This window comes from Hetaerina americana, unplaced genomic scaffold, assembly GCF_022747635.1.
Source record: "Hetaerina americana unplaced genomic scaffold, ioHetAmer1.1.p SCAF_13, whole genome shotgun sequence".
In the NCBI taxonomy this organism is placed as follows: Eukaryota; Metazoa; Arthropoda; class Insecta; order Odonata; family Calopterygidae; genus Hetaerina; species Hetaerina americana.
The window spans coordinates 9,029,303-9,054,939 of NW_027286403.1; the positions used below are offsets into that span (position 1 = coordinate 9,029,303).

Genomic DNA, 25,637 nt, shown 5'->3' on the forward strand with positions numbered 1-25,637 from the left:
TCAGTGAATATTTTCCACGACCTTTTAATAATGCTTTCAACATTTTCCGTCATCTTGAAAACGTCACGTTCTGACAAGCTTGGACTCCAATAGGAGCAGGGGGAAAAAGTGAGTCGGCGCGAGTTGAAATCCGGGGCAGAGGTCGGTACTCACGATTTTGTGGTTGAGGTGGGCCAGTTCCCTCTCCGTCACCTTCCGCCTGTCCTGCTCCTGCTGTTGCCGCTTGTACTGGTTGTACTTGTAGAAGAGATACATCCCTGGGAGTGCAAGCACGACCAACGGTTTCATAAGCGCCGACGTGTTCAAGCTCCGCGGCATCGCTGTTCGACGCCTCTGGTTCGATGGGCCTGCGGCGGCGGCGGCGGCCGTAGGATGCCTTCCCGCCGGACCGCTCTCCTCACGGCTAGTCACGCTTGCTCTTTTTACCACGGTCACGGGACGAAAGGAGTTCACAGCTTCCCCACCGCCTCCACCTGAGGAACGGGTTTCATGGACCGGGCGGCTGGCACCGTCAGATGAGTTGGGCGGCCTTTGATGTGAAACAGGATTGAGTGATCTAGCGTATAGATGATCGTTCACTATCTACGATGAATTAACGTTTCAAATAGTTTCCCCTGACTGAAGATATATTAGAATAATAAATGAACTACTCCTTGCTTGGCTACGTAAGGCATGATTTACTATTTGTCAAATCTAGACTAATTTCTAAGAAAATCACTCATAAAATGCGAGGCACGAGAATTACTTCTCCAGAAAGTACACAATAAATTTATGTTTACTCTATATGCAACAAATGTTTTAATTTTTACTACGAATCATACACTACTACATGCGAGAACACAATCCTCACAGCAATATTTAATCTGACGGATTAGAATCATTTGATTAATATAATGTGATTAACACTATGAGTCGTAAATTAACTCAAGTTGTTAATTGAAATAATGCTTAAAATGCTAGGTTGAACAAGTAGGGATGGACTAAATTTGGCAACTCACCCTTTGACTAACACCTCTTTTTTAAGCCGTTTATGTTTTCATTCGAAGCAAATTTTACACCTCCTCTTCCTCTTTAACCGGACACAAAGACGGTGTGAATTCTGAGTCCTAGAACTTCTTTTAAACCGCTAAACATAGGGACAACAACATCTTCGGCTGTAATCGAGAGAAATGGATTCGCAACTCAAGTTTCGCCTTCTCCTCTGAATTCCGATGTCCCGAAGCTATCGAGCCAGGCGGTTCCCGGCCTGACAAGCCAAGGATTGAGCTTCCTCCGACCACTAAAAACTCAGTCAAAAGTCAAACCGTAACTCCGAGTCGACGGAAACCGTGCTCCCTTTCCCCTCTATCCTCCTCGGTCGCGCATCTAACGGTTCTGCAAGCTGATCCCTAGCTAAGGCGCCATTAGGAGCCCAGCGGCGGGGTCACCCATTGAGACAAAATGTACTAAATCAAATCGTGCGCTGGAAGATCATCCGCACTCCGGGACGTCGTAGAGGACTATCGCGAGGTCCGAGAGTCATCGGAGGCCGATCGCTCCAGAAGCGCTCCTCACTGACCCGACGCGAGCCCACGGGAACAGTAAACAAAGTTGATCTACTCCCGACCGAACGCCATTGGGACGGAAGGGTATGTGGGGGACCTCGAGGTCGTCCCAGAAGGCTTGTTTACTCCCGCTCTCCGACGACGAGAATCCCCACCGCGTTTTACTTTCCACCAGCGGTGTCTTCGAGACGCGACGAGCACGTGGTCTGTTGGCGGGCGAACAGCGAAGCGCTTCTTCCCTCTCCTGGTTTTGTATATCGGTTGACGGAGAGAGGGCTTTGGGGTGGGGGCGGAATAGTGTGTGTGTGTTTTGGGGGGCGAGTGCGTACGGAGGGAGAAGGAGAACCTTGGTCGGCGTGTGGCGTGGATGGTTGGAGGGTGGGGGCCCGGCGGAAAAAATGATCGGGCGAAGAAAGCGCCTCTGCCGGTACCTTCCGAGGCGTGCAGATCGCGGCGGCGTGTTCAAGGACGATCGGAGCGCGCGCGCGGGACGTCTTTGCTCTCGCGGCACGGGAAGCGAAGAGCCAGCGAGGGAGGGATTTCCCTTCCCTTCCGCGCGCGCCGATCGCCGGTTTCGGCGGGTAAAAGGGAGGGGAGGAACACGAAGGGGTGTGATGGGGACTCTGGCACCCTCGACCCCCCTTCTCCTTTTCCAACTCCTTCCTTCCCCGCTCCCCTCGCCGAAAAAGCCCGCGGGCCTCGGCCGGTACCACCCCACTACAAAGCACGAACCCTCCCTACAACCCCCTCGATGCGAATTCCTCCCTTCTACCCTCTCTCCGTGCACCTAAACCCCTCCCGCTGCTCGGTCCGGCTACTTCCCCCCATCCTTACTCCTCTCCCCTCTCGTTCCCCAACTCTTCCGTTTTCCCTCCTCCCCCGCCCTAAGAATGAACCTCCTCCCCTCTATCTCTCTCTACCCAAGAGCCTCCAGAGATGACCTGCAGGAGGAGCCTCGGTCGCCCCGCGCCGCGCCGAGTCGGGAGGGAGGGGGAGGGACGGTTGCGGAAGGGGGGGGGGGGTGAAGTCAAGTCAGGAGAGGGAGGCAAATGGGGGAGGGAAGAGGGTGATGCACCGGCGCAGGCGCATTCGCTGACGGGCGGAGTCGTGCTCGCGAGTTCCCGAGTGTGAGTTCGTGTGTGAGAGGGGGTGAGGGTTAGAGGGGGTTGTACGCGGTGGTGTGGCCCCGGGATCGATATCGGTGGTGGTGGGAGTGGAGCGAAGTTCGTGAGGGATATGGTTTTGGTTCAAGGGGGATGGGGGAGTGGAGAAGGTGAGATGTTTTTCGGTGTGTGATTAGGATTCCGACACGGTGGCACTCGCCGGAAAACGGCGCGGTTGGTGTGAGAGCGATCGTAGGTGAAGTGTCGGCAATTTTGGGAATTGAGGGTGGGAGAGCGCGGGAACGCTGGACGTCAGGAGCGGAGCAGAGGAGAGGGGGGAAGGAATTCGCGCTGCGGAGACGCGCGCTCGTCAGATGAGTGTGTGGAACGGCGATATATATGTTCCGTTTGGAAAACCTTTTCTGCGGTGCCCTCGGGGTGGTTCGGAGGCGTGTGGAGCGGAGGGGAGGGGAAGGAATCGAAGGGCCTTTCGACGATTTCAGCGTTTGAATCGATGGGCACGTAGTCAGTATTAGGTTACAGTAAAATCATCGTTTCCCCGTCCTTCTCCATCGCTACTGCGTCTAGTGATTAGCTACATTCAAATGTGACGGATAGCGAATTGGCAGCGAGCTTGCGTTGATTACTACGGTGACTGATTCACATTCAGATTACAATTTTTCCACCGCTGATTAATTCCCTTACTAAAGAAACATTATTGTATGATCTTCAAATATTGACTTCGAGGATGTGCAATAGATTAACAAAGCAGTGCGTGGAATAAGAACAAAATATCTTTTTTTGGATTATATATAATATACAAGCAGATTTAGATTTTTCATCTGCCTATTTTAACATTCTAAGAGACTTTCAATGTGTCATCTCCCTGTCCCCAGATATTATATTGCTTATTATTCCAAGGCTAGCAGATTTATAAATTCATATAGTCTTCTCTTCAATGTTATGCGCCAGTTTGTTTATCGGGAAAACTACTAGTGGATTCGAAATTAACATAAGCAGTAGCCTATTTTTCTCATTGTTATTTTCTAAAATCGGGTGTTTCGTCGGAACGGAATGATTTTCATGACAGATACCTCCTTTTCTTAAGGGAGAATGATTTCTACTTCTTATTTGAGCAAAGTTACTCGGAATGTGATAAAAAATATTTCCTAACATAAATGAATATGAAACATTTGGCATCCTGAATCTCTCTCTCTTAGTCACGAAGATATTGGGATTTTTCAATTATTTTATTTTCCACCTTGTTATAAACACTTTCACATTTTATTTAGAGAAACATTAAAAAATGAATTGTTGCACCTATCTAACCTATTTGATTTCACTGGCCTCCGACGCAAGGAATACGACCGACCCCCGTATGAGTCAGGCGATGCTAATCGTTGTTATCAAGGTCCTCAGTCGAACAAGTAATAAATATATTGATCTACTATTCGAGGGGGAACAAATGCACTCATTATAACTTGACTAGAGAACTACACGCAATTCAACGAGTGGTATCCATGAAAATCAGCGTTGGGTTACATGGAAAATTTGCTAAACAATGAAATGGCAGCACTTGATCACTAATGCAACTGGGGAAGATATCCTAGGAACACATTCGACCGTTTTTTCCCATGAAATGTGATTGTAGAAGATAAATGGGGTAAAATTTACTATATGCTTCAACACCTTCGTCTTCATTATCACCACCGTCAGCAGTCACAATTTTATCAAATCTCCACTTAATGCATCACTTATCAACCTTTTCGTGCCTACATATTTCCTCTCTTTGGAATCTGTCATTACCTGTCCAGCCGATCTCATCAGTGGGCTCTTCCTCTAATGATATCCCCTTCAATTTCTATTCGACGGCTGTATCATTCACCTCGCAGAGTCTCAAATTTTGGGCCGGTAAGATTATTCCGCCTGCTGCTCAGAGTTTTCTTCCGACTTATTTTCTCTTCTACTTCAATATTAGCAGCAATTCATAATTATTTATTCGAAATATTTCATGGGTTCTGCATAGGTTTAACCTCGGCGATGCATGGCTATTTCAAGTGAAATCCCAATTATGGATTTTTCATCAACGAATTTTATCCATTTGGCTGTAATTGTTCTTTTATAGCAATTCGTTTCCACTGCTCCCAATCATCTCTTTTACGCATCTGTTACTGTGTTTGCCTTACTACTACGGAAAAAATGCTCTGGGTGTTTTGATGATGTATTCCTTTATTTTCTGTTGATAGCTGTCAGTAAACTTTACATTTGGTATAACGCCGCACTCACGTTTTGGGAACTAAAACCGTTTTGGCCATTTATTTACTCGTGTTGTAAACAAATGAAAATGACAAATTCAGACGAGTACCGACTCCAATGGTAATTGCTCGCCAAGCGTCAAATCAACAATTTTACTTTGTTTACATAGGATGAAATGATACAGATGCGTAAGGATGAATTATCTAATTATTTTGGAATCGGCTTCCCATTTCTACCAGAGAGCAATATCATTCGGAATAACTAGAGAACACTTTCAGACAAATGGATTAAAATTATGTAAAACCTTAAGTAATTTAATGAACGATATAGAGGATAAGGCCATAATTTTGAATAAGATTTAATGGAACGTGGTGTATGTACAAATACCAAAAGGGATTTCATCCAAAACCTGGAATAAAGTAGAGCCTTAATGAAGTACAGGCACGGCAATTTAATCCTAAAGTTAGTCCTAAAGTTAGTCCTAAATTTAGTCCTAAAACTAAGAGCTTACTATAAATTAGCGTTGAACTCAAACCTGTGAAGAGACAAATCAAGAGCTATGAGAGGGGTTTTCAGATGTGAAATGAATTCTAATAAACTGCGGAAGATGCCGCGACAATAACTTTTAACGAATCCATCTGCAAAATGCGACTTATCATGCAGCAATTTCAAAGTGTAAGGATCATTTGACTTGACCGAATGCGAATGATTTTCACAATTTGAAATCGTTGCCATTAGAGAATTCTAGAACTATTTGAATCTTATATTTACGGTGATTTTTTCCAACATTACCGGAGGCTTTGCTAAATCAGTTTCTTGTCAAAAGTGTCCTCATAAAAATCCGTGGGCATCAGTTCGTCATATCTTCCATGTACGAGTATGATATGGTTCTCCTATCGCAAGACATTTTTCCGTACAAAGGTCACGATGATGAGGTGATTCATCAATGCCTCGGTGTCAATATTTACATGTATCGACAGATCATTGTTTTGGATAAAAATAGATGGCTAGGAAGCTCTGAAAGAAGCTCAATAAGATTGCAGGAAATGTTTTACTTTTCATTAAAGAATAGACCATAAGCCCTGAAAACGTGATACTACACCAGGACGACGATGGTAACGCCTATACTAATATCGGATTGCATATAGGCCTTTAATTATAGCCAGCAATAACAAGATTACCAAGAAAAATGACTTTAATTTTTCGGTGGTATAAGCCAAATCTATTTCATTGCATTCACTGCAGTTTCAGGAACACAGGTAATTCTTGAACATATGAGACAACTCATGCGCCTCTAGTTGATAAGATCACTATCAAAATCCTTCTCTTTTTAGAATGTTTGAGGACTTATAAATTGATTTTATCAGAGATACAAAAAGTCGCTTAAAAGCGATACTTGAAATCATAAGGATTCTCAAAATATTAAAATAGTTGGATATGGGAACTGTTACAAATTAGAATCGTTACCTCCTTTATGACATTCGAAACAGAACGCAAAAGTTCTTTTATTGCCCCCATTATTAAAGATTTTAAATTTTATAATTTTTAACTTCCCTTTTAAAAACATCATTTAATCCATGCATGTAATCCATATCATTGTCATGATATTTGAATCTAACAAATGCTCAGGGCCACCGTATTTATCTCTTCTGTAATCGGATTAAAATGGAGATTTTCCACGTGTTCAGATGAATATCAATCATCGAGTTTCACCGACCAATAAGTCTAAGCCAGGTAAAGAACATAATTCACATTTTTCCGGTACCCATTATTCCCACCGTCAAATAAGCTGAACGGCCATTATATCAATTGTATTTTTTCGTCTTTATAATGCCTAGTATTGCGCTTTTGAAACACGCATCTATAAAGTTCTTAATGATATATATATATATATATATATATATATATATATATATATATATATATATATATATACACTAGTGGAGTAGTAGCACTAGTGGACACAGACAAAAACACACAAAAAAGAGACTCACTATTTTTCGAATTTTCGGTGGTCGTGGCCACCTTTATCAAGGAAGAGAGGGACAGAACTGAAGGGAATACGAGGGCTGGAGCGATGGATGAAAGGGGAAGGTGGGGAGAGAATTCGGAGGGGAAGGGTTTGGAGGGGCAGCGTTAGAAGGGTGGGGAAAATGTAGAAGGTGATGGGGGTGGAGGGGGGATGAAAATATGTTTGGAGCAGGGTAATTAATTCCGAATTCCGAATTAATTCCTGGCCAATTCCAGGACTCCAAGAGCTAGATGAAGGATTGCTCTAATGTTTTGAGTTTCAGTGGAGGATCAGAAGGTGGGAGGGATGCTAAGATGGATACACCATGGCATTTATCAAAGGGAGTGTTGTGTTTAGAGGCGTGTTTGGGGATAGGGAGCATATCAATCAGGGAAGAATTCTTGCATGAGGCTCGGTGGTTGTTAATTCTAATATTAAGGGCTGTGGTACACTACCCAATAGGGCAAAGGCAGGGCAAAGTTGGCACTTCAGTAGGTACACTGCATTGCTAGATGTGCAAGTAGAGGAGGGAATTGGTGTGAGAGAGTTAAAAAGCGGGTGGGAGAGGGATGGGATTTTGGTTTTGAAAATAGGGCATGTTTTGCATCTAGGGTTGTTGCATGGTGTGGGAGTGGTTTTGGGACGGGGTGGGGATATAAGGAGTGGATTGGTGTGAGTAAGGAATGGAGCGTTTGGTGTGATATGGATGGCAACTATCATAGTGTAAGTATTGCTGTTTATTAGTGGGTTTTATATGTACAGAGGTGTGAAATGTTTGGTTTATTGATGTTACATTTAGATCCAGGAAGGTGATTTGGGAGGAGGAAACTGAAGGAGACAGAGGAATCAGTCACCGAAAGAGATCGAATCCAATTTGGATGAACTTCATGGCACATCTGCTGTATATGCCAATAAACACTAATTTTCCCTTCCATGGACTACAACCTTCCATTCCGATGACCCCTAGAGCTGTGCTGGCGGGAGTAATAATAATTGTTCCCTGTAGGGTCACCCATGCCAGATAGGTCGAAGGTTAGAAGCCAGACGAAAGGTAGTCCACGCAGCGTCTGTTCCTCAGCGAGGCGGCTGCAATGGCGTCTGACCCCAGTGGGGCGGCTAATAAGTGGTGGTGTCACGTTAAAAACACTATTGAGGAAGGCAACGGGAAACCCCCTAAATTATCATTCCCAAGATTTAAATGATGGTCACTAATGGATGGATGATAAATATGATGGACAATACAGAGATTTTGAGTCCTGGCAACTACGGGGCTAGGCCCCATCGGCCGTATGTCGTGCCCGGCAGCGGGGGGAGGCAAGGCTTCCGCGGTCGTCATCCCACGAAACCCTTGCAAGGGAAAACCAGCAGCAGCAGGACAGAACACGAAGAATAAGAAGACCAAATTCGTTAGAATAAGAACGTGGAATGTAATGACAATGATGAGGACAAGGAAATTGGAGAATGTTAAGAGAGAGATGGAAAGGGTAAATATACATATTTTAGGTACATGCGAGGTGAGATGGAAGGATAGCGGGGATTATTGGAGTGATAATTATAAAATAATATACAGCGGCGGAGACGAGAGCCAACGAGGGGGTGCCATGGTAGTAAATAAAGAGGTAGAAAGAAGCGTAGTCAACATAGAACAGGTTACGGACAGAATATTACTGGTAGATGTAAAAGCAGAACTGATGAACTTTGTTTATTCAGGTATACATGCCACCGAGCAACCATGCGGAGGAAGAGGTCGATAGGATATACGATCAATTAGAGGATGTATTGGCGAGTATTCCTGCAGGGAAACATTTTATAGTGATGAAGGATTAGAATGCGACGGTAGGCGAAGGAAGAGATGGTGATGAGGTGGGGGACTACGGTTTAGGCACGAGGAATGACCGCGGGGAGAAAGCAGTGAGTTCTGCAGGAGACAGGGGTTAGTCATCACCAACGCTTGGTTTAGACACCACAAAAGACGCAGGTATACATGGAAAATTCCAGGTGACTCAGAGAGGTATCAGCTAGATTATATTCTGGTTAGACACAGGTTTAGGAACAGTGTGATAAATTCGCACAGCTTCCCGGGAGCGGATGGGGACTTTAAATAATAATATATTAAAAAAACCATAAACACAGTAATCAACCCGAAGGTCGGTTTGTTAGGTGATGGTAGAGTTCACCCAGTACTAAGCCCAACGGCGTGTGGAATTCACACATCAGGGTAGGGGGGCCAGTTCCTTTCCCTGTGGTGGTAATGGTTTCCCAGGAAGATCTGATGCCCGAAAAATCACATAACTTGGGTGAAGCTGCAGGTGCTCAGAGTGCGTTGCCCGGGAATCGAAACCGAGCCCCTACGGTCAGCAGTCCAACGCTCTACCCCCTAAACTACCGCGAAGGAGGAGATGGCTTTAGCTAACAAAAAGACAGAAAAATACATGATAAAGGACACTCACAAGCATTCAATAATTTTCGGCGACAAGACCATTCTCCTCTGAGGAGAATGGTCTTGTCGCCGGCTCAGCTTCTTTAGCTTAGTTCCTTCTTTCCACAGAGGAAGGTGGTGTTGCCACCGAAAATTTGGGAATACGTGTGAGTACCCTGTTCTAAGTGTTTTTCTATGTATATATGTTGGCTAATGTCATCTCGCTCCTTCGTTTGAGTTATTATCCATATCCGTGAGACCTTTGTACAATATATTTACATGAAATGGATAAAAAGTATCGGGAAAAATTATAGCCTGACGTAACTGTACGCCGCAGCGCGCTCGCAATGCGCACGCTCGGTGGTGGGAGGTCCAATGTTTAACATTCGCCAAGCTGCAAGCGGTCGTTCAGGCTTGATCGTGTTTTTATTGGGCACCTGTCGAGTGGCACAGTGGAATCGCAAAATGCAGTGAAAGATCGAACAGCGGTACCCCATTAAATATTATCCTTGGCTGATAAAACCGGTACAAAGACATAGGGTATGACCTGCCAAGTGTTCAAGAATGAAATAATTCAACAAATTGCAGTTTTTAAGTGGCACAAGCTCTTCAAGGATGGTCGAGAGAGTTTGGAGGAAAAACAACGTGCTGGACGATAGTCGACGTGCAGAACGGAAGACAAAGTGCAACGTGTGCGTGAAGTGCTGAATTCAGACCGCCGATGCATGATTGCAGATAAAATTAGCATTGTTAAGATGAAAGTGGACACCATTATCACTAAAAATTTGGCGATGCGAAAGATGTATTCTAAACCCGTTCCGAAGGCAGCCAACCACACCTGCTCCAAAGTAATCGACTACCTGACGAAAAACGGCATCGCAACGACTCCCAAACACCTTTTCAGTCCTAAATGGGCACCAGTTGGCTATTTCCTATTTTTAAAGTTAAATCCTCCCTAAAGGGACACACCATGAGACCCGAAGTGCCGTCAAAGAAGCTTGCCCAAATACCACTAAGGACCTTCAGGCATCCACCACCAGGCAGCCTTCGAGTCGTGGAAAAGCCGCCAATTTCAAATAAGGCAAGTATGCCAAATGAGGCAAAAGTGTGTCAACGTACAAGGATGTACTTTGAAATATTTCGAGGCATAGTAGCATTATCTGAAATATAGTAATTGTTCTGCCACTTTCACCTATATGTAAATATATATATATATATATATATATATATATATATATATATATATATATATATATGTCTTAATGGAAGAGGACCTCGGAGAGGGCGAAAGCTCAACCAACCTACAATCTGAGCGTCCTCTATGCGTTACGTGTTACCTCTTTTATTTTGTCTTCCATTGCGTCATTATATTGCTCGCGTGAGTCCTTCTACATCATCGATATATATATATATATATATATATATATATACATATATATATATATATATATATATATACATATATATATATACATACATACATATATACGTATGTATGTATATATATATACATATATATATATATACATACATACATATATACGATATCGTATATATAATTTTATGTTTCTATAGTTTCCTTTCCAGGTTTGGATATCCTTTTTTTGATTTATTTACATTTATCCTCGATAGTTCTCAGCTGTTTTCCCTCATTCATGATTTTCTCAACAGCGTGCTGATACTCCTTCCTTGTCAATCCAGTTTAAGCTTCAATACTCCATTTTTTAACCGCCGCCCCTGCCTTATCTTTTTGAAATGGGCCCTACATTTCATAAGAGCTAAAGTGTGGTCAGAGACTGCATCCGCTCCAGGGAAGCTGTGCAAATTGATCATATAGGTCCTAAATCTGTGGTTAGTCGTATTATGATTTAACTAATGCCTTTCTGAGTCACCTTTTATTTTTCACGTTTATCTACTCCTTTTATGATGCCTAAATGAAGTGTTGGTGATGACTAAACCCTTTCTCCTTCCTTCCCTTGTCTACCCTCACAATCCAATCTTCCATCACTATCAAATATTTCCCTGTAAGAACGCATACAATTATATTTCCGTCACTGGTCGCATACCCTATTGACTTCTTCCTCCTTATAATTGCTTGGTGGCATGTTTACCTGAAAAATGATCAAGCTCTTCGGTTCTGCTTTTGCCTTCACTAGTAATATCTGTTGCTCTATGATGTCCACCTTTTTATTCAATATTATGACAACCCGTCTTTGGCTCTCATCCCTTCTCTTGTATATTACTCTATATCTGTCACTCAAGTAATCGCCGCTATCCTTCTCACCTCGCTGAAACATAAAATATCAGTATTTCCTCTTTCTTAATATTATCTAATTTTTTTTTCCTCAACATTGTCTTAGCATTTCAATTTCCTATTATAACTAATTGGGTCCTGCTCTTTTTCATATTCTGTGATCTTTCTCTCGGTTTTGCATTGCAAGGTTTTCGTAAGATGACGACCACGGAAGCCTAGCCTTTCCCGCTGCCGGGCACAACACACGGCCGATTGGGTCGAGTCCCGTCATTGTCAGAACTCATTTTCCATACAGAATCAATCATAAAAATCATAGTGTTAATAATTGAGGTCGTTTGTTCGTTGCCTTCTCAATAAGGTTTTTAACGTGTCGCCATTACTCATGGCCGCCCCAATGGGGTCAGACTCTCTAGCAGCCGCCTACCTGAAGAACAGAACTATGCGGACTACCTATCGTCTGACTCGTAACCTACGACCTTTCTCGCATGGGTAACCCTACCTGGAGCAATTATCATTCTCTCAGTTAGCACCACAGATCTAAGAGTCATCGGAATGCACAAGCCCTTTCATGTCAAACATGTAGTCAATTGGAGGGATATATGAGTATATGTATGAGTGTATATCTATATATAAATATATATATATATATATATATATATATATATATATATATATATATATATATATATATATATATATATATACATGTATATTGGGACGGCACAATAGAACACAAATAAAATAGTAACACTTAAAAGGACACTCACACGGTAAATTGTATAAGCTTTCGGCCTTCACCGAGGACTTCTTCAAGTAAGACTCATTACTCAGTGTTACTATTTTATTTGTGTTCTATTGTGCCGTCCCAATATGATACTGCTCGTGTGAGTGTTTCCGTATAATCGATATATACATATATATATATATGCATATATATATATATGCATATATATATATATATATATATATATATATATATATATATATATATATATATATATGCATATATATGCAACTAAATAAGGCTATGGGAGTTGATAACATTCTTGCAGAACAACTAAAAGGTTTAGGAAAATGTGGGAGGAAGAGGCTATATGTACTGATTCGTAGTATCTATGAGGCAGGAATCTGGCCGGAAGACTTTGTGAGATCAGTTTTAGTTCCTATTCCAAAAACGGCAAAGGCTACACCATGTGAGGACCACAGAACAATAAGTTTGATATCCCACGCAGCTATTGTTGTTCCCATGATCATAAACAAAAGGATAGAGAGTAGGGCAAAGGATTACTTAGGAGAGGATCAGTTTGGGTTTAAACAGCGGAGAGGTACGCGTGATGCAATTGCAGTGATGAGATCACTAATCGAGAGAAATCTAGAATTCAATCACGAAGTATTTGTCTGTTTCACAGATTTCGAAAAGGCGTTTGATAGAGTGAATTGGGAAGAACTAATGAGTTTATTGCAGAAAGTAGGAATAGATTGGAGGGAAAGGAGGCTAATCCGCAACCTGTATATGTCTCAGACTGCTCAGATGCGAGTGGGGAACGGGGAGTCCGGATGGGCAGTGGTAGGAAGAGGTGCAAGGCAGGGTTGCCCATTATCACCGTTGCTGTTCAACCTGTATGCAGAGGAAATGATTAAAGAGGTATGGGAAGAACTGGAGGTAGGAATGAAGGTGGGCGGAGAATTCGTAAAATCAGTTAGGTTTGCTGATGTCCAAGCTTTAGTTTGTCAGTCAGCCAAGGGGTTGCAAGCATTGTTGAGTGAATTGGAAATTCAGTGCGACAGATATGGGATGAGAATCAATATTAATAAAGCAAAGGTTATGCAATTTTCCAGAAAGAAAATGGCTAAGCTAAACATTAATATTGGAGGCCAAAAACTAGAGCAGGCAAAAGAGGAAAGAGCAGGAACAGGATCAGGATGATGGGCGGGATGAAGGGAGGAAGAAAGTACTCAGGGATGAAGAGGGACCTGATGTAGAGTAGTTTGCTAGATTGTGTTTTGTTAGGAGTCAAAAAATATTGATTTGGTAGTTGTTTCCATCCAAAAGCTACCGGTTGATTACCTTATAATAATAATATATATAAAACCATAAACACAGTAATCAACCCGAAGGTCGGTTTGGTAGATGATATTAGAGTTCATCCAGTACTAAGCCCGATGGCGTGTGAAATTCATACATCAGGATAGGGGGGGCCGGTTCGTTTGCCTATGCCGGTTATGGTTTCCCAGGAAGGTCTGGTATTTGAAAAATCACAAAGCTTGGGTGGAGCTACAGGTGCCCAGAGATTGCCCGGAAATTGACCCCGGGACCCTCCGGTGATTAGTTCAACGATCTACCCCCTGGACTACCGCGACCCTAATATAATATTATATATATATATATATATATATATATATAACGATTGTACGGAAAAACTCACACGAGCGGCACAACAATGGGCTGACATAATGTAACACAAATAGAATAGAATAGCAACATTTAAAAGGACACTCACACGGTAAATTGTCCGAGCTTTCGGCCCTCTCAGAGGCCTTCTTCAAGTGAGACTGAAAATATGCTGCTGCTGCGGAGAGGGGAAAGGGGTATGGGCGGGGAGGGGAGGTGCGGAGGGAATGCTGGGAGGGAAATTAAAGATGGCGGTTAAGGGTGGGAATTTTGAAAGAACGGAAAGCTAATATGTAGGCGGATTCACGAGTTCTCACCTCTATATTGTTGGCTGAATCAGGTAGGAATTCTAGGATGCTAAGAGCAAAACACTGGTCGAATGAAAGGTTGTGGGAATTGGTCTGTGAAGGGATAGGAAGAGAAGGGAGTGAGGCCGAATTGCAGGAGTACCGGTGATTATTCATTCGAATGGATCAGGGGGTAATGCAATCGCCTATGTAAAAGGAAGTGCAATGTTTGCATGACAAAAGATAAATAATGTTTTTTGAGAGGCAATTAGCGTGGGAACGAGTTGAGGGGGCAATGAGGGGATGTAGGGAGAGGGGATTAGGGGAGTAGGCCTAATAAGAAGACAGTTTTTACATCGGGGACGGTTGCAAGTCGGGGAAATATTAGGAAATTTGTCACGGGGGGGCGCCAAATATATATATATATATATATATATATATATATATATATATATATATATATATATATATATATATATATATATACATAGAGAGAGACTACATAATGTATACAGCGTAATTTCTATTAATCAAATAAATAAATTATAGAATTGGTACCCCATGATGATAATGGCGATGAAAATAACATTAATGCTTAACCAAAGTCACTGCTATAATCGGGCGTACGGAGGAGTTGTGACTGCTAACGTTTCCCCACGAGTAATGAACAGAGACTGCCTGAAGAGGACGTCCTATTCCCCCAGAAATTCAATTCCAGGCGTAAATTGTTGGTGTCTTCAGGTCTTTCTTCTGCAGTCTCATTATTTGTCGTTATCCGGGAAACTATATTATGGTTCAACAAGTTTCATCATATGAATGTATTCTTCAAAACTTGGAGATATATTTTATATGTTAAATTAGTTTGCTATGACAAGGCTTTCGCGAAATGCGGAAAAATTTTCCACCCTCAAAATTAGGTGTCTCATTATATCACCAACTGCCACATGCCGTTTAGATGGCTCGCAGTGCGTGGCGAAAATTTAGTGGGCTTATTTCCCTTATTCCTCTCACAAACGTGAAATTCATTTCCCAGTCACCATTCTTAGTGTAATGGGATTAAAAATATTGAAGGAATCATGTCTCCTGATCCCCAGTATCGAGATCAGAAAACCAAGTAACTGAACGTATAGCATATGCCAAACGACCCGCCTCCTCTAACTCCACCTGCTCCACGCAAATATTCTGCATCATTTTTCGACAGCCACTTAGGGAAGGAAATAACGCTGCATCAGATGAGGTTCAGAAAGTATCGTGCGGTATATTGTTTCCTACTTCATTATGATTTGGCTGTGAGCTCATTTTCTCAGCATGTGATGGCATCTTTGCCACAAAAGCGTCAAAACTCTCCCATCAAAGAGGAGAAAATGCATGTAGAGAGACTACTTTTGATGTGCATTAACATTCATTTTCAAAAGGAGGGGTCCTCGAGGCTCCATACCTTAAAGGCTCCCGTTTCTACGATAAATATCTCATAAGACGATTTGGTCGGAGACCTCAGCTGCGGCAATCGGTAATGCTAGTTGATGGTGGTAAAAAGCCTCAGATTATTAAAATTTTACAAACAGCACCCGGGTGTGGTAATAATGAGGTCAGAGTTGTTTTGCCCTGGGTCGTTGCGAGAATATTAATAGCGTTCATACAGAAGTTGCTTTATAAGTAGTTATTTCGGTAATATAAAACTTCGCGAGAATCGCGATAAGTTTATTCGGCGTAAGCGCCGTTTTATAGGGAATTCAGTGCTTCGTAATTTTTCGATAATCGAGAACTCATGACGTTTAAGGTAGAGTGCACAATACAATATATATAAAAGTCACGCTTAAGAGCACATATACCCCTCAATAAATATTTATTGAAATGTATATGTGCATATATGCTCTTAGATACATGTGTATCTATGATTTGTACACATTGAAATGTTTGCATTAAGATAAATATTTACCCAAATAATTAAGTGTGGTGTATTAAGACGTATTGAAACAAAATATATTAATACAATATCATAAATGCATGTTATATGACATAATATATTTTAAAATGCATGAATGTATTTCTACTAGGCTTTATATCATAACATATTACTATAATATTAAAGGCTATTTATGGCAAATATTACTATCATAAGTATAAGAAATCTATTCATTAATATTATGCATATAGTCCCCATTGATATAGATGTGAGACGTGGACGAAAGGGACGGCAAAGAAGGTAAGTTTGAAGGTGACTAAAATGTTATTCTATAGAAGAATGCAGTGAATGAAGTAGAAAGAAGGAGTAACAAATGAACTAATTCGAACGGTCAGTGGATAGAGAGGTGTATGGAGGATATGTAACAAGAGGGAGACTACTTTTGACCCATCGTAAGGCATATTTTCATAAAAGGAAGAATTGTAGAGGATGGTCAATGATTAAATAAGAGAGGCAGAAAATGGAATATGCCGGTGAAAGGGGCTGTGGGGAAATGGAGAGATTGCCCGGAACACGATAGAATGAAAACCTGCCTCAAAGCTTCACATTAATAGCTCGTGATGAGGATATCCAGTAAACAGAAATACACAGGTGAACACGGACAATGTTGCACTAAATGAAGGCTAATGACAATTATCTTGTGATGAATATTTCAGTAGTATATGCGAAGGCTATTTAATAAAGAGTTATAATACTACCTTGATCAAAACGTTCCCGGAATAACCACCGTGTGGCGCTCCCATCGTTCCGATTTGAGTTCTGTTTTTTTTGTTAAATTGGTGCATCTGTTGTTGATATTCCCTTTAAATCTTAGTGTCATAACTTGACATTTGCAAAAGTTACGTAGCCAAGAGTACATCTATCTCTGTGTGTGTTGGCGATTTTTTACAATTGCAGAAATGGATTTAAATTTGCAACAACGAACTTGTATTAAATTTTGCGTAAAAAACGGATTTAGTGGCGCACGGACGTTGGAAATGTTGGAAAAGTGTTTCGGCAACGATTCTCTAAAAAAAACGGTCGTTTACCAGTGGCACGAGCGGTTCAGAAGTGGTCGTGAGTCAATCGAAGATGATGAACGCAGTGGCAGACCATCGACATCGAAAGTCGGTGAAAAAATTGATAAAGTAAAAGAAATGTTGGTCAATAACCGCAAATTAACCATCAGAGAAATAGCGGAGGACTTGAACATTGCCTATGGATCCGCCCAAGACATTGTGGTTAATGATTTGGGTTTCCGTCGTGTAGCATGCCAAAAGACCTCAATTTCATGCAAAAAAGAGACCGTGTTGACGTCGCAAAAGACATGATTTGCGAGGCTGAATCCGATCCCACATTCATCAAAAGGATCATTACTGGAGACGAGACGTGGGTTTATGAGTACGACACGCAATCCAGACATCAGGCAAGTGAATGGCGTTCACCAAATGAGCCGAGACCAAAAAAACCACGTCGTTTTCAGTCAAAAAAGAAGGCAATGCTGACGGTTTTCATGGATTACAACGGTGTAGTGCATCATGAATTTTTGCCAGAAGGCCAGACAGTAAACAAAGAGTATTATTTGGGCGTTATGAGACGTTTGCGTGAAGCAATTCGCCTAAAGAGACCAGAAATGTGGGCAGAAAACTCGTGGATTTTGCACCATGATAACGCACCGTCGCACAGTGCTATCATTATTCGTAATTTTTTGACGAAAAATGCAACAAATACCATCCAACAGCCACCGAATTCACCTGATTTGGCTCCCTGTGACTTCTTTCTGTTCAATCGAGTTAAAAAACCATTACGGGGAACGCGTTTTAGCAGCCGAGAGGTAGTAATGGAAAAATCGCAGGAAGCACTGATGGACATACCGAAAACCGAATATAAAAAATGTTTCGAGGATTGGATCAAGCGCTGGCATAAGTGTGTTGCAGTCGATGGGGATTACTTTGAAGGGGACAATATAGATTTAGATGAATAAATTTGTATTTTTAATTTTCTGAATAAATTCCGGGAAATTTTTTATCAAGGTAGTATATGTTAGCAACAATTAAAATACTTTGTTTGAAGTGGCCAACCAAAATATTCTTTAATCTTTTTAAAATTTGGTAATACGATGGACTTTATGAAATCAGATCATAATTTGTGTAATTTGAGGGCATTTTTTTCAATTTATTTTACGTTTTTAGATGATAGTCTATAGCACGTGTGGTACAAGACATTTAACTCCAGTAACGCTTCAGCAGCAGCCATTTTAATTCCAGAAATGCTCAGTTCGCCTACTACATCGATTGGCATGGTAACGAGTCCGCATTCAAATTTTGCGTCAGCCTAAAAAAATCGTCAGCCGCAGCTGATTTAATATTACTGGAGGCTAAGAGCAAGTTTGTAATCCCCTATAGCATAACTAGCATTATATGTTTGAAATATTAACAGAGGGACTACAAACAACTTCAAAGAAAAGTGGACCCGCACCTCTAGTCACTACTCTTTTAATTTAATAGAAAAATTCGAAATGATCACTGCTGTTGACAATGTGAGGTAAAAGCATCTAAGAGCTCCATCAAAAGTATTGAACATTTTAATAGGTGCCACCCATAAGTTTGTCTTGGAAAAGTTTTGCAAAAGGTCTGTTTGTGAGCGATAGTTTCCGAAAAATCGCAATTATCTTGTAAAAATCATTGTGAAGCGTGTTTTACATCCTCCCCATACTCCTGCATTTTGCTGATCCTGAATGTGAAGAAACGCCTCCTTTAAAAGTGTTCATCACCTTTGGAGGCAAGCATAAACGAACTGAAAGTGTTTCAAATCCCAACGGCTGACGTATTACCGGAATTAAACCAAGAAAACTTTGCTCATATACATAAACCTAATAATATAATTCAAAATTTTATGTTAGTCCAATAACTTGAGCGAATGAAATAATCTACGGTTACTTTTTATTTAAGAGCCTTTGCAAAACAAAATTGTTCACGTCAATTTCGTAGATTAGCGTATTTAACTGTCACACTAGTTAATTTACATCATCTTCGTCATTGAATCCGTAACCGTGAGAGATGGGCAAATTAAACTGCTTAGATGCAGAAAAATAATAGTTTAGGAGGCATGGGCCACCGGGAGTGCAGTTTGTTTACAATTTATCGTCACCCTAAACGGGACTATTTAGCATTCCAAAATCATCTCATCCCTTATCAGAAGTCTGAGAACATACAGTCAAGCTAGTTCGTCAAAACAACATTATTAACTTAGAAAATTTAAGATAAGATGAAATTGGTAGAATTTGTAAAAATATTACTAACGAGCACTACAGGTTTCATCACATAGGTGACATCTTCAGGTACCTGAAGATGTCATCTATCTGTAGATGAACTCGGTAGTACCATATCAATCATTTTGTTGTGAATTTAACAAAGTTTATCTTGTTCCTAATGATGAATGTTCACAAGGCTGAGACCAATACTATTGAAATTAGAACATTTATTTTGCCTGGAAACAAATATTTTTATCAAAAGCGTTTCACCAACTGTGCTCTCTGCGTCCTTGAAGCAGAAGATGTCGTCAGCATAGTAGATTTTGTACGCGAAATATACCCGAAGACTTATTTCATGAACAATTAAATACCACGAAAGCCTACATTAATTTATTACGCATTGACCTCCTTCTAAACTAAACGGAATGTATTGACATTACATTTATCGCGTTCATTTCGTGTCATGTGGACTCACCGACTAGATCAGCAAGTTATATTTCCAAAATAGCGGCGGCATTAATAGGGATGAACACTGTGGTATCCAAATGCGTACCACTGAGTGGTAGAGAGTTATTTTCTTCTCTTTCCAAAAGAGGAGGAAGTTTGTCGTCGGAGTGGCCGTAGCCGGAAGACGCAAATGCTTCCCCGCCTTCCACCAGCAGATCCGAGATGGAGGTTTGGTCTAAATCCAAGGCAGCGGCAATCAAGGGGAGTGGAGAGGGTTGCAGGGGAGATGGAAGAGGTGCACGGGGTGGTGCAACAGTACGCACACGAACTCCATACATCCTCGACTCCCGGCGAATCCACTCTCCCGGCCTCGTGATTACAGGGCGGGGGACGATGTTCCAAGGACAAACCCCCCACCTCCCCTTCCCAGCTCACGCGAAATGATGGCGGAGTCGTCACGAGGCACCCGTCTCTCACTTCCTCCCCCACCCTTCCGCAGATTGACGAACCAGGCGGGATCTTCCTACATCTGCCAAATTACGCATTGAGCGGGGGACCGAACATCCGACCGCCACACGTGGAATCCTTTCCCCCCTCTTCATCCACCTTCCGACCATTCCATTACGTCTCCGCCGCCCAATTACTCCCCAGAGCCCCTGGAACTCATCCTCGCTCTCCAAGGGCCTTCTGTTCCAATCCCGTGTCTCCCACACCCTCCCTCCGGCCATCGCCGCCTCCTCGTCTGTTCCAGTCATTACGCCCCGCCGCCCTTCCAGTCGCTTGCTCGCTAACTCATCATATTTTCGTGTCGCGGGGGTACTTTATTCGGCAACGAACGTCTTCTTCGTCCTTTTTTTTCTTTTTCACTTCATCGTCAACTTTGTGAGGAAACAGTGAGGATGGATATCTTGTCTTTTAAGGGGAAAATACACCGCGGCATTTCTGTGGCCGCACCGAACATTGAAACTTTCCAACTGGAAATTGATGATTTTAATTTCATGACGTACCTGTAGGAAGGCTGACCAAAACATACGGCTCGTCAAATTCTAAATTCCTGGCCAATTTCAAACATAAAAGCCTGTGCGTGTGTATATTTATATGTAAATAATATATAATATTATGAAACGTGCCATTTAAGGTAAGATTTGAATAGACATGGACTATAAAACCGTACAAATATGTATTTCCTTGACTCTATTTAAAAACTAAAACTGACAACCCACAATACTATAATCGAAAGACAACCTCCAGATGTATTGAGGTACCGCAACCAAACCCTCTGACTATAAAAAAATGAATAATTCCCTCAACAACATAACAAGATGTAACATGCAAAATTTTGCCAGCCTAATTTAAATAAAACACAAGCTATCGTGATTTGATATCCTAGATTGCTAAAATCCCCCCTGTATTTCAGCCACTCATCTTCAAAACACACTCATTCCATTAAAGAAGGTTGTTACAAATCAAGCTCTCCTTAAGGGTGAAAATATTTCTTAGTCTTTACAAGTTTTTAAAACTTGCAGAACTGCCAATCAATCCCTCCACTCCCTTAGGAAATATCTATATGCCTATCACATTAAAAAAAACAGAGTTGCTTTTCTCATTATTCCTCACTTTTACGATGGTAACATAGCGTATCAGGACCTTTCAAAGGAGCTGTCAATAAAACTCTAAAGGGTATTTAAATCATATGTAAGCTTGACTTACAATTTTTGATTTTCAGATAACATAACATAATATGTAAAATACTTAACTGGTTATCCTGGAAATTCGTAGGAAACTCCATGTGCTGTCCTTATTCTATCATAAAGAAGCACAAAAACTTTACGGTACTCTGCCGATGCCTTTAATAGCCTTGATAGAATAAATGAAGAAAATACTAGAAGTAATCATAAACTCCTTATCCCTAATCACAGAACAACTACATACAACCAGTCATTGGATTATCAACATGTCGCCAATGGAATCAGTTATCATATATCATACCGAAGCACCTAATCTATCTAAATGATGTCAATGTATTGTATGTGTGTACATTTTATTTCCTGTGTTATAGTTAGAAACTGGACTAGGTAACTAATATATTGTGTTGACGCATGCAAGTCCTAAGATATTGCTTTTACTAATTCCATTACTATTTATGTGTACTATGTCAAATACATACATAACTTTATACTTGTAAATGTGTGACGAGAGGTAGGGTGGTAGAAGAGACTCCATAGTCTCAATCTCGCCCCAAAATGAAGACGATTACCCATCTTCTATTTTGACCGTTTCGGTCCATAACAATTCCGAGATACACCAACTGCACCATTTTCCCTAGTTTATGAACTCCTATTTCAAATTTTGATTTTCTATTTCGGCTTCTTCCACAAAACCTTCATTTGTTTACAATCCCTCTATTACCAGGCATATCACGCACTTTCCAATGCGCTTAGCAATACTTACAACCCCTGACTGGCAAACTGAAGCCTGAACATCCGCAAACGTAACTGATTATATGAATTGTCCACAGATTTAATTGCTCTGGTATCTCCTCTTTTACTCTTTCCTCCTCCACTCGCGCATTGAAAATCACAGCTGGTATTGGTTAACCGTGCCTTACCCCTCTTTCAAAGATTACCCATCCCCGTGCTCCAGCCAACACCCACACCGATGTCACCACCACATTTTCCTGAGTCTTCCAACTACGTTTTCCAAGGCCCTTAGTAGTTACGCAGGAATATTATCCATCCCCACGGGAAAGGATGAAGAGTGGAGAGAAACCCGGCGACGGCATTAGCCTACTCTTAACTAAAGGGGCCAAGGGGTCCGCAGCTTAAAGTCCCATCCAACGGATGGCGTACTCACTCAAAGTGCCCTCCACAAAGCACCTCAAATAGAGATCGAGATACCTCTGAAAAATATTCAACACCGTCGGGATTTGAACCCGGGCCTTCTGGGTGGGAATTGTAATCATGTATTAGCCTACCTATCCCATAGGTAATTTATTATAGGTCGCAGGGATTGCTTACAAGTGCATATTTAAGTTGATCAAGCAAATATACGAACATAATGGATGGGTATAAAATTTTATTGTTTGTGTTACATGATCAATAAGAGAAACAAGGCTGTCAGTTAAACACAAGGAGCGCAAACTCAAATGCGCAAGTGCAAATTCCGAGGAAGTAGAGAGAACAATTTTATTTGAAGTAGAGAGAAATAAACTGGATAGAGTGGAAGACCTCACGTATTTGGTAAGGTCCTCGTATTTTAGAAGAAAATGGGCGTAATAATAGAAGAATTGGGTTGGCGGAAGAAGTATTTGCAGAATATGGTCGGCACATTCAATAATTACGTTTAGAAAAAATACTTTGTAATAAAGACTTTCAAATGGGCACTTTATGGATATTGTAGGTATATTTTATGCACTATTACCTATTTATTTATTGAATGACTTCATTGTGGCGAGATTGAGACCCGAAACTTGTGTGTTGGTAGACGAGGACGTTACCCTGCCGCCACCGAGGCCGGCAATATAAGCGTAGATTAGAGACTTTAGATATTTTAACTTATCTTCTCTATTAATCACCCCACCTACAGGGGTGTATAGTACATTGAAGAATTAACAACACATGTTGCGCAGTAAGTTAAATACATGAAGATGCTTTAAATATGGCAGGAGAAGGTGATATCACTAGGGGGAATTCGAAGGAGGAACATGTGGACGGTTTATGATTCCGCACGTTGCTATATGTAAGATTATAAGCGTACATTTAGAGACTTTTAAAGTGTAGGTTAAGGGAATGATTGAGGAAATACGTTAAACAGAAAGATAAGCGAATGAAAACATTTTATATATGGTGGGAAAAGATGATGTTGCCAGTTAATCTCCAAAGAACTTAGACAAAGTGAGTGGAAGGGGTAATGTGAAGTTGAAAGCCGCAACACTCGTAGAAGACGGGTAGTAGGTGTAGCGGAAGGGTGTGTAAACAGGGAAGAGAAACGAAGGGTATAGGCTTTTTACACAACATGGAGGTAAAAACGGTGGAAGATACGAAGGTATCAAGAGTGGAAGAAGACTGATAGAAGACACAGATACCTAATGAAGGAGATAATAGGGAGGACAAGAGGAAGTCCATATGATAAAAAGTGTATCCTTAATTTTTATGGGTGACTTCGAAAATGTACTTTTAAAAGATAGATTTCCCAATATAATAACTTTGTTCCTCTCATTTCGTGACATAAATTTAAGGCAAAAAGTGAGTCATAACCTAATGACTATTAGTAAAACAACATGTACATAATTGATACAGAGGATGATTGAAATTTTTTGTATTGCTAGAGAATAAACTAATGAGGCAATGTAGGAATTATTTATATTGGGTACTGAATGAATTCCTGTAGTTTAGGCATCTTAAACCAATTACATTAAATTGTATGCATTTTATTTTGTTAAAATGATAACAGAATAATATATGACACTAATACTGATGTTCTAATTCATTTTATTTTTTATAATGAAACATAACCTACTGTTCGAAGCCGTACAAATGAAACAATTCCTCGCATCCATTCAGGATCACAGCTCGTGAACGACTGATCCGGGTCAAAAGGCTCGAAGGCGTCGTCTGATGTCACAGCTTACGCCGCGGCGCGGCGTTGGGCGAACGCCGCGTTCCCTGGAACATACGATGCCAGGTCATGGCTGACGGACAGCGGAAATTCGCCTCGTCCGAAGGAGACTTTATCGTGCAAATTTCACTTTATGCTCATTATGCTCTCGTGTTTGCCATCGAGTTTCTTTCAAACGGGTTGTGGTCACCTTGTAAGTGAGGCTAGTTTTGCATATTTGTTAAGTCACCTATGGTAGTATATTGGTTAAACTCGAGGCTCTAGAACGTGAACACTTCCGGGAACCATTATTCAGTAACACTATCATTAGTAACAGTACCTACCTACTTCAGTATGATCCACCTCATTCCCCGCGGCAAATGAAACCTAGAAATTTTTCTAAGACTGTCAACTATTTGGAAGTATACTCTATGGTTTCAGGCTTCACTTTATTTAGTATCTACATTAAAAGATTTTGTACTTTTCCTCAGACATAAGTCGGTGGAAAAGCACATAATCTTTTCATATGGACACAATTTGGAGGCGTTTGCTTCGGATAGTTATGAGTCCTCTGGCGCATGAAGCCACCATCCATAACGTGTATAAGTGCCTTATGGCTCCAGCATATATATAAAATCACAAGTCAGCTTCAAGCCGTATGCACAAAGTTGTTGTTCATATAGCCATATAATTTAGGGATGTCGGTATCATGTGTCTAAGAAATTAGAGCATTTTGTACCACATATCACAATATTTAATGGGCGTATGTAACAAAACTATGGCATTATTAGACGTTTGAACCTAATAATTTCGATGTTTCTACACACTTGTCATTTCTGCTAAATATTGCATAAAATGTAATGAAAAATATCGAAATAACTTTGTGAAATTTCGAGAAGTGCACATAAATAGACGCATATGAATAATGATTTCAGCATCATGAAAATCAGTGCTTCAATCCAAAGAATGGTTGTTTGTAGACCTCCATCTATCCCTATCCTTTGCAATTTCCCTTACATCCAGGAAGTTCCTCTGTCCTTCTATTCTTCCGAGATAGTGCTTCAGAGGTGGATGAAATCTTCCCCTTGTTTTAATTTCTCTCCTGTCGGTGCAAAAGCTGCTTTAAGGAT

At 41.2% G+C, this 25,637-nt stretch overlaps 1 protein-coding gene across 1 annotated transcript in view; it reads right to left on the reverse strand.

Annotated features, from left to right (window-relative positions):
- Positions 1-2,004, reverse strand: part of LOC139686072 (axoneme-associated protein mst101(1)) — a 239,298-nt gene extending 237,294 nt beyond the window's left edge. Inside the window, exons 1-2 of the mRNA XM_071583190.1 lie at positions 999-2,004; positions 154-529 (exon numbers count right to left, since the gene is read on the reverse strand). Coding sequence (XP_071439291.1) covers positions 154-318 — 165 coding nt within the window. The 5' untranslated portion in view covers positions 319-529; positions 999-2,004. The remainder of the gene's footprint in view (positions 1-153; positions 530-998) is intronic.
- Positions 2,005-25,637: the final 23,633 nt, after the last annotated feature.